Raw genomic sequence first — 17,267 nt, 5'->3', positions numbered from 1 at the left:
CAGCTAACTTACAGGGAGAAAATGTTGCTTCTGTGATTAAGCTATCTGATTTACATGTTTAAGTAATTTTTTATTTCCCATTTTTACGTATAATAACTACATACTTTGTAAAGAGTATATATTTCATATTTAATGCAAAACAACTTTTGCTTATAACTATAATTAACAAACACTAAAATTGTATGTATGACTGACTTCTGTGTATTACAAACCTTTGTTTTCTTCAGTTATAATCAATTCATTTCAATTTACTATCATTTTCAATTTTGTGGGACCTATGCAATCTCTATATGTAGTTACTGGATTGGATCACACGTGTGGTGTGTTGTATAGTAGTACCAGTAGAAAGCGATCATAAAAAATTCAATTAACTTTCACTGAGGGGTTTTAACTATCAATTTAAACAATATTAGAGGTTATTATTATGACCTGAATCTGCTTCCTTAAGAGATATTATAATTTACTGCCACACCAACACCACAGACATAGTGCCACTGCAGAAAACAGTTAGTTTTAGCTTTGCTAAAGAAACATTCTAGCAACGAAGGATGGTAATTTGGAAAAGAAAAGTAAACCAAATTCCTACCATGTCAAGAAGCAAATTACAGTCCTATCAAACTGTATATGATTGTTATTCCTCTTTGTTGTGGTTACTGCCACTATTAGACGTGGTTGATTGCAAGCACATAAGCATGGTTTACAAAAACCCAAACTGAAACTATATCATTTAAAACTTTTTTGAGGTCAGAACCTAAATTACATGATAACAAAGAACTTTTTAAGGTTAGTATTTATGAAACTGAAGGTTAACCTCTCCCTGCAATAAACAAATTCAATAGAACATGAAGATGTGAAATCTTTGCTACACTGCAGTTATTACCAAAAATTATCACATCACCACCACCACCACCACCACCACCACCACCACCACCACCACCACCACCACCACCACCACCACCACCACCATCAGGGATATAATGCTTGCCTTTCTCATGGCATACCAATCATACTAAATTTAGTATATTGTGAAGCGTAGCCCACATGTATTGCATCTTAACAGGTATTCTGTTCCCAAGTGTTAAACACAAATCTGATTTTATCTTAACAATAAGAAGATATGTCGAGTTCAAAATCACTTTGATTAACCTAGTTTATAGTATACTATTTCAAAAGATCTACTCTCACTCATCACCAACAGAGCTTTCCTGCAAACTATGTGATAACACCATTTTTGTATTCTACTATGGGCTAGTCCCCTGAGACACTTATAGCCACCTTAGAGTAATTATTGTTAGTTTATTGCTTTCCACTCAGTCATGACCAGGTTACCAGCGCAAAACACCTTAGAATTCTTCCTGGAGATGTCTAGACACAGTCATGAACATTATGACTTAGCGTATCTGTGATATACGTTTGAATAAATTACTGAATTGTGCTAATCAGGCCAATATAAATCAGATACTTTTATCCTATGTAACTTTTCAGTTTTGTAACATCTGAAGCAGACTCGTAAAATACTTGCTTAAACCTCTTGAGACATGAATGCTGATTCCTGTTTTTTGTTGTGAACTGCAACTACAGCTTTGTGACTGTTAACAGAGGCCAGAGAATTATGGTCACAAATGGTGGGTATTCAGTAGAATTACTGCACTCTAATATGTTAGAATGCTGCATGCTCACAGACCACCAATTTCATGCACACTGCCCTCCACTGTTCACATACAACTTGCATAAGAGATGTCATTGAAGTGGGCCCTAAAATCATGGAAGGGTAAGAGTGACATGCAACTCAGATTTGCCACTCAAAAAACTGAAACGTTTACACCCTTGAGAGACAAATCTTTGGTATAAGGGTCGTCCAAACAATCTCAGAAATGATAAACCGTGGGCCAATTTTTAAAGTTTTATTCATGTCCCTAAGGATAGGTTTAACCCTTGTAGAATGGAATTGCTCTAATGGGAGTGTGTAATAGTTTTAACTAGGAAACATGAACCCAATTTTTAGTAGTAAGTCACCACACTGAAATACTAGCACAATTTGATTTCCAGCATTCACAACAAGCAGAATATTTGAAAATCATATTCACAATACAGAATTATGTTAAAGTCCAGATTTCGAGTTTTAATAAATGAGAATATTGAGATGTCCTTGACCAACACTGTACACAATAATGAAACATTTACCTCAAGATACTCTGTGCCAGTTTATTATTTCAATCAACTCCACCAGTGTGTTTCAATCCTTTAACTGCTGCAAATCAGCTTCTTAACAGCAATGTTGAGTGCTGGCTCAGTATCACCTAATCCAGCTACCTGTGTTAGGTGTTCTGCATCTGCACAGTTTCCTGGCGTTGAGTTATTTTTGTAGCCGTGGCAGCCATTGTTTTTTTGCTTGCTTGCAGCACTCAACATTGTCATTATCAGCCCTTTTAGAATTACTGCACAAGATCAATAGCATTAAATAAATAAAATGCAAGTACTTTTATAAATTAGTGTGTGCAGCAATCAGTTTTTTTTTTCTTTTTTTTTTTGGGCAAATCCAGATTTCGGGTAGTGCCTAGCCATTATCAATGCACTATTTTCTAGTCTCTATGCATGTCAGTTCCCTGTTGTTCAGGTGTCAGTCACAGTTCTTTGAATACTTCTAGTATTCAAAGCACACACAGGAGGATAGAACAGTGGATTACATCCACCCAAGTATATGCCTCTTTAGCTGTGGTATCAGTTGACTCTTACTTATGAATCCCCACATGCCCTGGTATCCAGTAGAATGATAGCTCCTTACCCTGTCTTTGCACCTGGACAACAGTACCCTATTTGTTTCGGACAGTTTTATCCACAGGTGTATATGCTGGATGGTCTGCAGAGCACAGACTGGGCAAGAGCATACCAGGAATTTCAAATCAGGATCATGTTTCATTTGATACACAGTTTTCACACAGAGTTCAGCATCAAATATAGTAAACTCACTCTGCAGATGGATTCTTAACACATGGGCAGGAAAAATAGCACAGCCAGTATTGTTCCCTCTCTTTGGACCCATTAGTATACATTACATTAAAATCATGGTGCTCAGACAAAATGGTTACCAATTTGTTCTTAAAAATTATAGTCTGGAGTGGACAATTTGTTGCACTCTGTCAAGTCTATAATTATCCTTGACTTCAGTAACAACCAGGTAGGTGCTCCTTTGTACCACCTCCACCTCCATATGTTTATTGCAGGCACTTTGAGGGTCTAACTTAATTCCTTGAGATGTGGCAGCCAAGTCAGTTTTCTATCAAATAAGAGACCCAGGAAGCACACCGTGACTTTAAAATGTAAAATGGTGTCAAACAGTCTCAGTTCAGAGGATACAAAAAGAGAATGATCATGATTAAAATCAACACAGTTTTCTAAGCGGAGAAATTAGTTCCAGTCCTAGCAGACCATTCTTCGAGTCTTAAGCATCAACTGAAAATGATGAGATGAAAAGTGTAACTAGATGTGGAGCAGAAAGTCACTGTTGGAAACAACTGACGGAAAATGCTGTTTTCAGAGGAATGCCTCCTGCATAGCCACTTCTAGTAGTGTTGGCTTATCAAGAGTGGAGTATCATCATCTAAACCCACACTGAATGCAGCTTATTAAATTTCTATATTCTAGAGTCAGAACAAAGACGGATTGCATAATCCACTTTAGAAGAGTAATACTACAGTAGCTGCTAGGATGTGCGTGTTTAAGAATGGGAATCATTACTTTTTCCATCCAAGGGTCACAGGATATTGACCATCACTCCATATTTTATTAAAAAAAGGCGAGTAGGACTTCTTTTGATTCAGGTTTAAGGTGCCATAGCAGGCCATAAAATATAAAATCTGGCCTGGGAGTGGTCTTACGAGCTTCCGATATCACTGTGTCCTATTCCCACTTGAAGGGGAGATTATAGGAATCTACATTGTTGGAGCTTAAATGAATCTGTCCCCTCTCCCTGACTTTGCAACATGCCTAGAAACCTGGAACTAGACTTATGGACAATGTTACATCATAAAAGTAGTGTGCCATGGTCTCTGGTATCCTCACAGGGGTGGCTTTCAAGACGTCATTGTCCCTTATGGCAGCTAATTGACACTACATCCTTTTCCTAGAGATCTTCCTTACCAACTCCCATACAACTGCAGCAAAAGTTCCCCAGGTAATGGACTTCAGAAACTTGTGCCATAATTGCTCCTTGCTGTTCTTTGTTGTCCATCAAACTTTGGTTCTCATTAGCTGAAAGGCTGCAAGGTTCTCTGCTCATAGACTGCACTTCAACTTTCTCAGCACTGTCTTCTTGTCCCTTATTGCACCACACTGATCATTCCATCACGGAACAAATTGCCTCCTGTGATGGCCTGAGAATTTTGGTACAGATTCATCAGCAGCAGATTGGATCAGATTGGTAATGTGATCCACCCAATCTTTAAAACAGTCTCTGTGCTTTAGTACACAGAGCTGTCTGTACAGTATCCAGTCTGCCTTGCTGCAGAGCATCCATATGGCTGGCTTTCCCCTCTGGCTCAGTTACTTGAAGTACAGGCACTGGAGTGGATGCCACCTACCATTTCCCACTGGTCAGTGACTGCAAGAGCAGGAGAGCAAACTGCCATGCCAATGTCTGGGAAAGAAGCTGTCGCCATGCAAAATTTTGTCATTGTCCCTATATTCAGGACATATATGGATTCGTAGCTTAAGATGTTTTTCAAGCACTTTACCCCTTGGACATGTGGAATTGCAGCCTCAGAACACAATGTGCACTGAAATCTCCTAAAAGGAGAAATCATGGGGGAAAGCTGGTTGACGAGCAAAGAGAATGCCTTGCTATCCAGTGGCTGTTATGGAGGGAGATAAATGGAACACAGTGTGACCTGAAATGACAAAATGTATGGTGACAGCAACTGCTTTTAGTGACACAGGGTGACAAGTGAGGAGTACAGAGTGTCAGTGGCTAACACTGCCACTGCTCCATTAGTCCTTTTGCCATTTTGGTAATGTTTTCTACACAGGTGATAGCCTGGCAGCACAATTTCAGAATCCTCGACACATTCCCTGAAGGCACATACATGCATGGCCTAACCTTGTTAGGATCTTTACTTCATCCATATCATATATGGAGCCCTTTAAATTCCACTGTAGTATGTTCATTATCTGTTGGTTAGGTCTGCCTACCCTTTCTCTTTGCATCTCGGTGGGCAGGCGAATGTTATTGGAGGTGGACTAGGGACACTTAGTAGGTCCTTTAAAATGGCCACTTCCATTTCCAAATCCTCAGCATCTGAGGTGGCTGCTAATTTTGTCACTGTTGCTTTAATTTCCATTGTATTGTATTTTGACTTTTCTTCATGATAACTTCCACTTTTTGAGTAGAAACATGTTAAGGACCACAAGCAAGTGAACCAAACAGTGCTGATGACATTTTATTTTGGGGGTAATGGTGGCACAGTGTCAGTCATAGAAGCCTATTAAGATGATTTGCTGTCAGGGCAGGTTTCTTGGAGCCTGTGATCTGGCAGGCACAGGAAACATGAGCAGGAGTTAATAGGGGAATTTACAGCTTGTGACTGTGGTGACACACTGACTGTGGGCTGTTTCATGACCAAGGCAAATGACAAATGATTGAGGCTGCATGGCTGTATGCAATTTCTTTGCCATTGCATAACTAATTTATTATTATTATTTCAAATCTGTACATGGGACACACTGCTCCAAATTAGATATTAATTGGAGCCGTTAACACATACTGGTGGATACATGCTTTCTACACATGGTTCATGAGCCGCTTGGCCACATTTTCCACAAGCAGAATGACCATTACAGACAGTTGTTCTGGGATCAAATCATTGATACCTTAAATACTGCAATGGATTTGGAAAATATGGGCAAGCAGTTAAGTGAAAAACCACCCTTAACATGACTACCCAGACTCGCGAACTGAAAGTTAAAATTAATACAGGTGTTCTTTCAACTTTTCCAGTCTCTCCTCTTCATCAAATTCTGCAGATCTGTTCACACCTTCACCTGCCCATTCCTTGTTTAGGACGATGATGTGTCTGTTCATTAGGTTTCCACATGACACCTCTTCAAAGGTGGAATTTACAATTTTCTACAGTTCAACGACAATGGATTATTTGCCCAGGGTTGTCGATTTAAGAAGTTTTAGTACTTATCACAAAGTGGCAGTTTTGATCAGCTATGTATCATTGTGTTATTTCTTCACTGACTTCAAGCCCCTCTTAATACCACCCAGACGTTTCTGTATGAAGAATGGGGACACATTAGCTAAGGTACCCTCTTCCCTTTTAACAATCATGGAAACATATTGACACAGACATCCTAGAATTGTTCCTAAATTTTAGAGGAGCATGCTCAAAAGAAGTACCCCTCATGTGTTCTCTTATTGGGTTGGAGAAGAGTGCTCACCAGCAGTCCCTCCCATTCACTAAGAGCAGTTTTTGAAGAATTAATAGGTTCCACAAGTATCCCACAGGTAGCTAGGGAACATATGTTCACCCAGACTAAGCCCCACTTGCCTGGGTAAGCCTTGTATGAATGAGGCACAATGAGTGTTCCACCTCAACAGCCATGCATCCCATTGGTATTCAGCATACCTAAAGACTTTTTTCTAATTTTTTAAAAATGTTTTACAGTTCTCACAATCCAGGCAGTCGAGGGAAGATCCCCACTCCCTGCAATACACAACATTCCACCACTGCACTGCACTGCACTGCACAGTGGTTACTGAAATGTGACCAGGGCTTAGGATTACAAAGGACTTAGTAAAACCGAGTTCACCAAGCCCATATCCAGCAAATGAATGCCGATATTTCTGTGATCTACCTAACCTTTCACAGTAAGTTTTTGGAGCTTTTGCAGTTTTCTCTCCATAAATTGCTATCAAAACAAAAACGAAGGTTTATTCTGACACTAAGTTATGACCTCCATGTTTCTCTACTTATGAGTTGTGACACTAACAAATACAGAGGGACCTAAAAACTGCCTTTGTGACTAAGAATAAGATGTTTCCAACAGTCCGGCACAATTTTAATAGCACATGACAAAACGAACATGTCTTCCCTCTCACTTCAGCATCTCACTGTTTCTCTCTTAACTGCCCATCCTTAATATTTCCTGTTCTCTAAACCAAAAATGATTAACTCTCAATAGCTAAACCTACATTTTTCCCATCACTCGTCTTGAGCTACTATTTGATGTGGTGGAGATTATACGGTTTAATTGCCTCTAAGGGACAATATGGTTTACTTTGGGCTGTTTTCGCTGCCCATAATGTATCATTCAGCTGCAGTGGCATCACTGTTTTACACAGTAATAAATTTTCCACTCTCCTTTGATTGAACTGTATTATACATCCTGTGCTATAGCTTCATGCACAATTTGCTTGGCAGACCATAGGAAATCAAGCATCTAACCACATGGACATACATAACGTATCCGTAATATGTTGGTTAATAGTGTGACTATGGTACAGTTACTGCCATCTTATTTACAGGATTATCAGTGGTTCGTGAACATCTTTAATATGGGAAATGGATTATTACCTTTATTTGAATTTTCTTTGATTACACAATTCTTGATTTTTAATTTTAATGTGTAACTTAGAAAACAAAAAACTATGGAGCTTTAAACTTTCCTGTTTGTTATCACAATTTTTCCATCTTCGATATGAAGACTTAAGTGCACACATAAGCCCTTTTTGCCTGCCTTTCAGATCATCTTACAACCACCATATTTATTTTTCACACCTTTGTATCCATGGGGAACTTATTAATTTGTTTCTATTTTATATAAATTTTAATTTTTTTTAATAAAATTAACAGTTTAATTTCATCGTTTTTATGCAGACATCAATCATTAATATGTATTCTCAGTGTGATAAACGTTTGAACAGTACAACACACAGTGGTAAACTTCATGAATTTCCATCCATATCCGACATATTTGCGTACTTTCTCTTTTGTCCGAACTGTACCCCTATGCATTAGCTTAACATTCTTAGTTTACTTTGATTCCTCTTAGTAAATTATAAGGGATCATCATGGTTCCTTCCTCTAGATTTTTCCCTTCTGTTGCACACCTTTTTACATTTTCTCTTGCCCCATGATTGAACTTCTCAATATTTTTCCATTTCATTACAATCCTGCACAAATCTTAAGCATTCAAGCCACACCACACCAGAACATGGAGAAAATGACTCAATACCACTTCACATTTTTACACATAATCCATATTTACTCAACAATATGCCAGAGGTCAACTACATCATTTGAGTTGCAGTTACAAAATCTTACAATTGTTCCAAATATTTTTTTAACATCCTGTCAGCCTTTTCTGTCGCACACATTTCTGTTACAACTGGTTTACAACCATATTTCTCTTTCAGAACTTATGACAAACACTTTACCAGCTGACTGTCTTTTCCTACGATTTAGTACCTAGTGCAGTTTTGACACAGTGCTATTATCCCTATGTGCAATAACACGATTGTTTTGTGATTGAGAAACCACAGGATATAATATGGGCTTCAATACCAGCTGTCTACACAGCATTTGTTTCCACTGTAAATAGATCACGACTACTGCCATGTTTTTCGCCAAAAGTCTGGAACATAACTTCTGTTTTGCTTCTGCCTACAAACGGAATAAAATTCACACCGAACAGTCTGATATTAGCACAGCATAAGTGGATTTACTCCAAATTTATTTCATTTGGATGGCATAAATTTTTAAAAGATACTGCCATTTGAAAATGGAGTTCACATGGTGCAGATCTTTTTGGTTCTATGGAGATTAATTGAACCACACTACAAGATCATTAGCCCCTCGTTCATGAACGAAGTCTATAGAGAACGATGTTGCTAATCAGAAGTAAAAGTCCCCATTAACGTGTTGCCATACTATATGGAAAATACTACAACAGATGTGTTCAAAACAGATAAAATGCCAAGAACCAAAAGCAGTTTCAGGAAATGTATAAAGAGAGAGGCTCAAAAAAATCAAGCAGCTGGGTAAGTCTGAGGCAAATTAGGGTCCCGTTACAGCTTATCTGTAGTGAAATAGTGAAACATACCTCCATGTCTGACTACCTGCCAACATGTGATGTGTGTAGAACAACAATGCAACAAACCATTCCCTCCTTGGAGTGGGGGGGTGAAGGGAAGGGAAGTCAATGCCAGTATTAAGCTAAGAACAAAGCAAATACAACAAAAAATGCATGACGGCTTGTGACTGACATAATAATGGTTCAAATGGCTCTAAGCACTATGGGACTTAGCATCTCAGGTCATCAGTCCCCTAGGCTTAGAACTACTTAAACCTAACTAATCTAAGGACGTCATACATATCCATGCCCGAGGCAGGATTCGAACCTGCGACCATAGCAGCAGCGCGGTCCCGGACTGAAGCACATGGAACCGCTTGGCCACAGTGGCCGATCTGACCTAATAATCGGTCAGGCTTGAGGAATAAGTAATATTTCTTACAGGGAATCAAGGAAACTTGTTAAGTTGTAGAAGAGGTATTAATCATATTGAGGTAAAAGCTGCACCAAAATTTATATAAATGGGTCCAAATACATTACTTTTTTATGATAGGAAAAGTAATCATTTCAGTCCACTAAAGAAAGAGGCCATTTTATATTATTAGACAAATATGAAATAGGTAGACCATCTGCATTTTGAGACCCAGAATCTAAATAACTTAAGTGTGTCATGGTGCTTCACTAGTCACACGTGATGACCTCCCTGCACACTGACACTATCTATTACCCAGTCATTTTCTTTCATTTAATGTACTATTTGTTGTAAATTCTGTCATACATACTATGACAATTCCAAAACAGATCAGTCACCTGCCACTGCACACTAATAGCATAAAGATCTTAAAGGAATGATTTGAAGGAGGACAAGATGGTAATATTAACAAAGCAAGATACCAGCCCTGGTGTCAAATTTCAAAATTCTTTGAAACCTATCAGTCTTTCGAAGTATGTTAGAGCATTATAACACAATCTAGTGTGGTTCTAACTGGGCCAGCCGCACACAGGCAGCCTTGTTGTATCAAACTCTGGCTATGACTTCCTGAAGGGCTGTAAAAAGGCCTCATTCAAAATAATACAACTAAATTTTTTATTACAGTAATTTTGAAATAGTTGTTTTCCTTACAAAATTACACTCCTGACCTTTTTTGTCCAGCACTTAACTGAGTAAGATTCTCCTACATAACCACTAAAAGCAGAGTTGGACTAGGAATCCTCAAATTGACACAGGGCTTTGGTTTAAAATGGATAGTTCTGTAGATTTGTAGTATAGTGTGAAGAAGAAAGAGGGAAAAAATGTGAGTTGCTGAGCAGGTGGTCCACAGTGGTTATGCAGAAAATGATCACGTTCGGTTATATCAAAGTAGGCCACAGAGTAATTACAAATTACTAAACCATTTTATAAAAATTTATTTTCAACAACATTTAACAAATACATGATCTTACTGAGAACTCTAGTATTGAAACCTCAAGTTAAGTATGCTACCTAGCAGGCAATTTGAATACTGCTAATAGGTTTATTGTAGAGAAATAATATTAGTTGCAGGCATTTCCTTTCTACCTCAAAAATGCACAAATCCATGACAGTGGCAGCTGATATTGGTACCAGATCAGTGCGCAATGTGCTTTAGAAATCATTCTAATTAAAATGTTAATCCTTAGGAAAATCTGGCATAAAATACTGGTGGAGCTTGCATAAAAATATCCTTATAATCTCCCTTGCATATTGGACACCTTTATGTTGGGATCTTCCATACCCCACAAATAGTCATTCATTACATACACTACACATGAAATGAACAGGTAAGGGCATGTAATGATAATGGCACAAACTACCCTCCACCACACCATAACATAGCTTGGAAGGCATAGATTGGATTAATGGGAGCAAATTGTTCAGACACTTGTCCCTCTACTCTGCACGTCTCATGCCAATAGTATTTCTCTGTAACATAGAACAAACATGGTACAGAGTACAATAAAGTGTGTGCAGCATTCAACAATAATGGTGGTTAAAACAAGATTTCCTCACATACTGCTACAACAACAAATATGCAGCAATGACATAGAAATTTAATAATCTTAGGAAACTGGCAACACTAATTTGTTGAAAACAGCACCTTTATTTGTTTTAACTTTGTCAAACAAAAGTGACAAAGTCACAAGCCCACTATTCCCTTTTTCCATTCGCCCCCTCCCACATAAAGAACATTCCCTTCTCTTGAGTACGGTATTATGAACTTCATGGGCAATAGTGTAGGGAAATTCTGTATGTTTTCTGTTGTCTCAGTTTTGTGATGAAAGCATCCTTTGTGTGGAAATGGAGCTGCTCCAGAGCAATGTAACAAATAATGGCTTAGAACGGAAGCTACATAACAGTATCTAAGTTTTAGCATTAAAATCAAACTACAAAGATTATTCTCATGATCAAGATACCTGTGCCCAGATTTTGCAGATTCATAAATGTGAGAATGAGAGCTATTCACATATCTTCATTCCTGAAAGTTAACTTCTTCACATCAGTAGTGAATTATCTATTGCAAAAGTGTACAAGGTGACATCTAATGAGGCTTATTTCACTAGAACCAAAGCATCTTCCATGCCTGAGACTTTTTTGTCAACAGAATGTTAAACCCTAACACTTAAAAGAGTCAGACAGGTCATTAGCTGTGTCACTGTACTAGCAATGAAAGCAATCTAGTATCATAATTGGGTAACTCTTGGCTCTAAATTAGTGAACCGAATGTGATACTGTTCTGTAAGAGATGAAAATCAAACCAAATTGAGACTTTCTTGACAAACTGAATGGCTTGAATGCTGCTTATACATTTCCGGCAAACTAGGGTTTCACTTCATGGAAACTTTAAAAAAAAAAAAATGTTCTCAGGAGATAGTCTTTTCTTCCAATTTACCCATGCTGAAATAATTTTCTCGCCAGGAACCAAGAGCTTTTCATTGCACCAATGAAACAGCTGTAAATAAGCAGAATGAATAACGTGAGAAATCAAATTGTAAAATGAAAAAAAAGCTAATAAATAAATAAATAACAAACTACCAACTTTTACAAAACATGTTTATTAACTGTTACAGACCATTGGGGGAAAAAAGTATCTATACTTAAATAACAGCTTCTTCCCTTTCCCTTAATATCAAAATACATCAACCTAATGGTTCCCGACTTTCAGTCCTTGTACAAGGCTTGACCTACTACCCTCCGATATATATTCTGCTGGAAGTACATGGGGGGGGGGGGGGGGGGGGCAGCAGGGAGGGGAAGGGGGTGGAGGAGGAGGAGAGGAAAAGACAATGTCCTTATGAGATTAAGCCTGATCATCTCAACTATACATGTCTCAACCAAGGCAATCTTCACATTCCTCTGTCATGGAAGTGTTATTTGTTTGTTGCAACAAAATTCCATTTACAATTGAAACTAACCGCTTTCAGTCCAATCTGGACTGCCACAGATTTTTCTTTCATTACAGTTGGTCAATACACAACTCTACTACAGATCTTTCACCTGCAAAAGCTTTTTCAAAGAAATTACCAATCACACTGCAGCCATAGCATCCGCACATTGTTCTGTCATGATTTTCAACGAGTGCTCCTAAAATGCTTGTTATGCAACATTTCTCATTTTACTTCTTATTTTCTGCAGACATAACCTAAAAATTTCAGTTACTTGCACTGACTGGTCCTGTTAAATTAGTAGTTTACAGTGTAAAATTGCAGATGGTATATTTTGTAAAAATTTATTTACAATTTTTTATGTCACTGAGGCAGTTGATAAGAAATTAAGCCTGTATAAGTATATCCAGAGTGTCTACTTAAACAAGGAAAAAACCTGAGAATCCCAGTTGCAATGAAAATGTTGGCAAGAAGCTCCTGATAAATTAATGGAGAGTGAATAGGGTGGAGGGAGAGGCATACTACAATAACGACTTCTTTTCTCTCAGCTGAGCTATATACCAGCCGTAAGCAGTAGTTTAACAACAGCATTTGAACTTTGATAGTTTGCATCAAATAATATTCAATATCTATTTCCAGTCATCAGATGGAGTACTTCACAGTTGCTACTTGCAACTTTACCAACATTTTTGTTGCTTTCCATATATCAAAATTTAATCTGCCACACAATCAACTTTTCTTGTATTTCAACTTTTCTTGTCTGGTACTAAACATTTGGTCATGGATATCTCTATGAAAAATAGACCATTACTCACTCAAATAGGTATGCTGAACAGCAGACAGATACTTAAAATGTGCCACACAAACTTCTGAGCTTCTTGTTCTGTAGTGGTCTGCTAGTAATTCTGCCTATTTACATGTCTGTCTGCTGGTCAACACTTCTATTTGGTATATACTAAGTGCTCTGTCCTTTTACAGCCATTTACATTTTATTCTGGATTTTCCACAATTTACAGAATCACTCAAATTCACCCCTGCTATCTAATTCATTAGCAAAATTGAACAGTTTTTACTGAACACTTACCCTTCTGTTTATTCATGTGAGCTGCATATGATTAATTTCTCTGGCTGTTTCCACAGTCAATGACTAGCTTATGTGCGTAACAGTCCCAGACGACTGTTATATGACCTTTAATTTTTGGTTGAACTACTACTCTACTACTTTCCAAGGCAGCCACTACAGTAACATAAGAATAATATCAGCGAGCAGCCATGTGTAGAGAGAGACAGCAGCTTGCAAGACACTTAAGGTGCTATGCTGTTAAATCTAGGTACGTCACTCGTCACCTGAAGATGAGTGTTTACCTTTCTCACCCTATATGTAGATTTAAATTCATGTTATTCTTCAAGTTCAGGTTCAGTTTGTCTGTATTTCAAATGCTAATGGGTGGAACTTGCTCAGCCACTACCCTTCCACACACCTTTCCTACGTGGTGAACACTCACTCCCTCACCCACCCACCACAGATTAATCTTAAGTCACTCTTTTTGACAATATTTTTTAAAATGTCCTTAATTCTGTCTTTAGTTCAGTTTTTTTTCTGGTATGCATCCAGCTTTCACTCTAGTTCTTTTACATTGAAGTCTACTATCTTATCTGGGAGATTTATATAATCATGTGAAAATTTTAATCTTTATGTTTTTAGAAGTACGAAACTGCAGGACAATGTATCAGTCTACCACAGGAAACCACTCACTGCGTATAGTACTCCATGGGAAATTGTTTGCCTAAGAAGTCAACTCAATATTCTGATAGACAATACTTTGGAAAAGATGAAATCTTTTTATTTGGAGCTTTGACACAAAGGTCTTATTATAAATACAAATGACATTACAAAATACAAATTTACTGAAATTAATACAAAGTTAATAACCAGAAACAATTATCAATCACGTAAGGAATTGTGATTGTGTCTCTAATCATTTCTCGTATTTGCAGTTTTCTATCCAGAAAGGTTTTATGTTTATTACATTACATTCAACTTTCATTTTATTGTGGTACCAGTGTCCTAAGTAATATTTTCAGAAAGATATTCAGTTACAAATATGGCCCCTTTCCTCAGAAGTTGAGGCACAAGTTAAGAGCTCAATTCCTTATGAAATAACAGTTCATTGTAATGAGCAGCTTCCTACACTTTCACACCTTTGACTTCTTCATAAGGCTCTTGCAGTTAAGAGGAACATTCAACACTAGTCATCAGCTTTAGCCAGTGATGTAATGTTAATGGCTGCGGTCACATCACTTTTTCATGCATATATTTACAGTTTTTTTGTTAGTTGGGAAAGTCAACAAATATGAATGTGACAGATCATCTGCAATTTTGACCTAGGTATACGTTAAGTTGGAATGTGACAGTTTAGATGCAAGGGTAAGTGACACCAATGAATGTGATACAGACTGATCTGTAGCTTAGCCCATTTGAAAAGATCTCACAGAACATCATGTTTCAGTTGCCACATTGTTTACAGCATTTGTTGCAGATTTCCTATGTCATCAGTGAAAGCTGACAACTCTTACAGAACATTCTCCTACACCTGGCTCCAGGAATGCAATTCATGTGATGCACTGTGAAGATCTGCTGCTCCATAAGGTGAAGCAAAAACCTATGTGAAGACCAGGAATATTGTGGTTTCAGCGGCCGTATTTAACATAAAAGTACGTCAAATTAGATTTTACCATTTTTTTTTTTCCTTTCTCCCTTATTTTGGTTTACATTCTATTAATGACAGAGGAATGAGAGTTTATGTATATCGCACCCAAATATTAACTCTCAGTGGTAACTGCAAAGAATGCAGATGGCCAAGGCACTCTCCAATGTATAATATAAAAGGCACCTCTTTTATATAATTTAAGACAGAATGAGAAAACTATGCAATGAAGACTTCCAGAGCTGGTGTTCACTTCAGTTAAAAGTTCTATAGTTGTTGTATAAAACTTTACACTAATATTTTATTTCCACAAGCAGCAGACACTTTGAGAGATAGAATATGCATGTGGATTTATATATAATTATGTCTCCCACACATGGGGATGAAATGTCAGTGGTTAGTTTTAAGTGTCAATTTTGGTCTTTCCACCTTAAAGTTCTGTCCAGCACACATTATAAGTTTGAATAACAAACATTCCAACCTTTCTCATGATAATGTTGCTCAAAATTTTAATGTGACCCATATATATATTTATGAACACAACGGTACAAAGTCATTTTTGTATTCCATGTGAAATATAAACATTAACAGCATTCTTGAAGTCCATTTATGATCGGCTTATGACAAGTGTACTTCCAGTTCAAATAATGTTTAAAATAAATGTGACATTATGTCATCAACAAGGTACTTTAGGAAAACTAATCACCTAAAATCTGCTAAGTTATTTTGTTAATAGATTTTACATATATTAACTGTTTGCTGCAACATGCAATAGCCCACGGTGATGGAAAAGCTAATAAAGTTTCTGAGTATATTAACTATGCATACAAACATTTTTGTGAATGACCACCGCATAACCACTAAAAAAGTTTTGAGAACTGATATAGCACACAACAGTTTACAGTCTCAGTAGTACAGCCAGCCAAACAACCATTTAACAAATCCATCAATATATCTGCCCAAAACTCTGGTTTTGGCAGATAACACACTAAAATGGTTGGAAACCACAATGTATTTATGGGCCTAACCTTTACAACACAGTGCATAGCATGATAGAAACAGTGTAGTATCAGTGCAACCTAGAAGAAATTGTGAAGTATCTTCACAGCCTGGACAAATTAGAATGAAATTCCTTGTCATTAGGTTGCACAATTCTGAAACAGTACAAAACTGATGCTTCAACACTGTGTGTTTAAGACTGTAGTTGCCGGCAGAAGTCTAAAATCTAATAGCTTACTGCCTAGATAGTTGAACACACGAAATAACACCTTTAACAAATGAGTCAGGGAACAATTTGTACAGAGCAGGACATACCACCAAGTGAAAGATGAAGACTATCACCTGCATCTCGCGGAAAAAACACGTATCACAAAAGAATAAATTCAAACTTTAAAAGTATGAAAGTACTTAAAATTATGTTTTCGTGAACATTTCACTCACAATTACATTATTTACTTGGGATTATCATTGATTGGCCCCTCAAAACAGATCTATTTCATAGAGTTAATCTATCTATGCTGTAACAGATACAACAGTAACAACAACAGCTGTTCATTGCGTTCGTTATAAATGTTGAATATTTCCATAATATTTCCTTATTACTTTATTTGCGAGTAAAAACAAGTTGTTTTCATAGATTTCTTATGCTGCAATGGTGTTCTCCGGTCAAATTACTCTATTAAAACGCCAAACAGTTTTCTATAACTATATACCGGTGTTATGAAGAAAGATGCAACAGATAAACGAAGGAAGTGTTCGGAAGTACCACCCGAGTCTGTATTATTTATCATTTTCATCCGTGTGCGTCCTAGATTCAAGATAATGCCAAATGTCAAAAGCATATTGCGGCATAATATCGTCAAGCTACTTCACCTGTACACGGGGATCCACTTCATCTGCACATTTATCTCCTTCTTTGTTGTTGGAAGAACTGTCACTTTGGCCTTTGCATGCCATGTTGATATGTTTACTAAAAGCCTACATCTATCTTTTTCGTTTACGCATCGTCTGCAGTGACTGCACCAACATATTGTCCAATAAAACCACGGCTCTGCGATATACACTACACTGGTATACTGTACCCAA

General features: G+C 37.4%; 1 protein-coding gene across 2 annotated transcripts in view; it reads right to left on the bottom strand.

The window, feature by feature from the left end:
* The window catches only part of LOC124721387, a 254,236-nt gene extending 237,005 nt beyond the window's left edge, over window positions 1-17,231 (bottom strand). For both annotated transcript variants that reach the window (XM_047246323.1, XM_047246324.1), the window contains exon 1: window positions 17,055-17,231. In XM_047246323.1, coding sequence (XP_047102279.1) covers window positions 17,055-17,138 — 84 coding nt within the window. In that variant the 5' untranslated portion in view covers window positions 17,139-17,231. The remainder of the gene's footprint in view (window positions 1-17,054) is intronic.
* Between the last annotated feature and the right edge of the window lie 36 nt (window positions 17,232-17,267).

Source organism: Schistocerca piceifrons, chromosome X, assembly GCF_021461385.2.
Source record: "Schistocerca piceifrons isolate TAMUIC-IGC-003096 chromosome X, iqSchPice1.1, whole genome shotgun sequence".
NCBI lineage: Eukaryota > Metazoa > Arthropoda > Insecta > Orthoptera > Acrididae > Schistocerca > Schistocerca piceifrons.
This window is presented reverse-complemented; position numbering and strand designations above follow the sequence as displayed.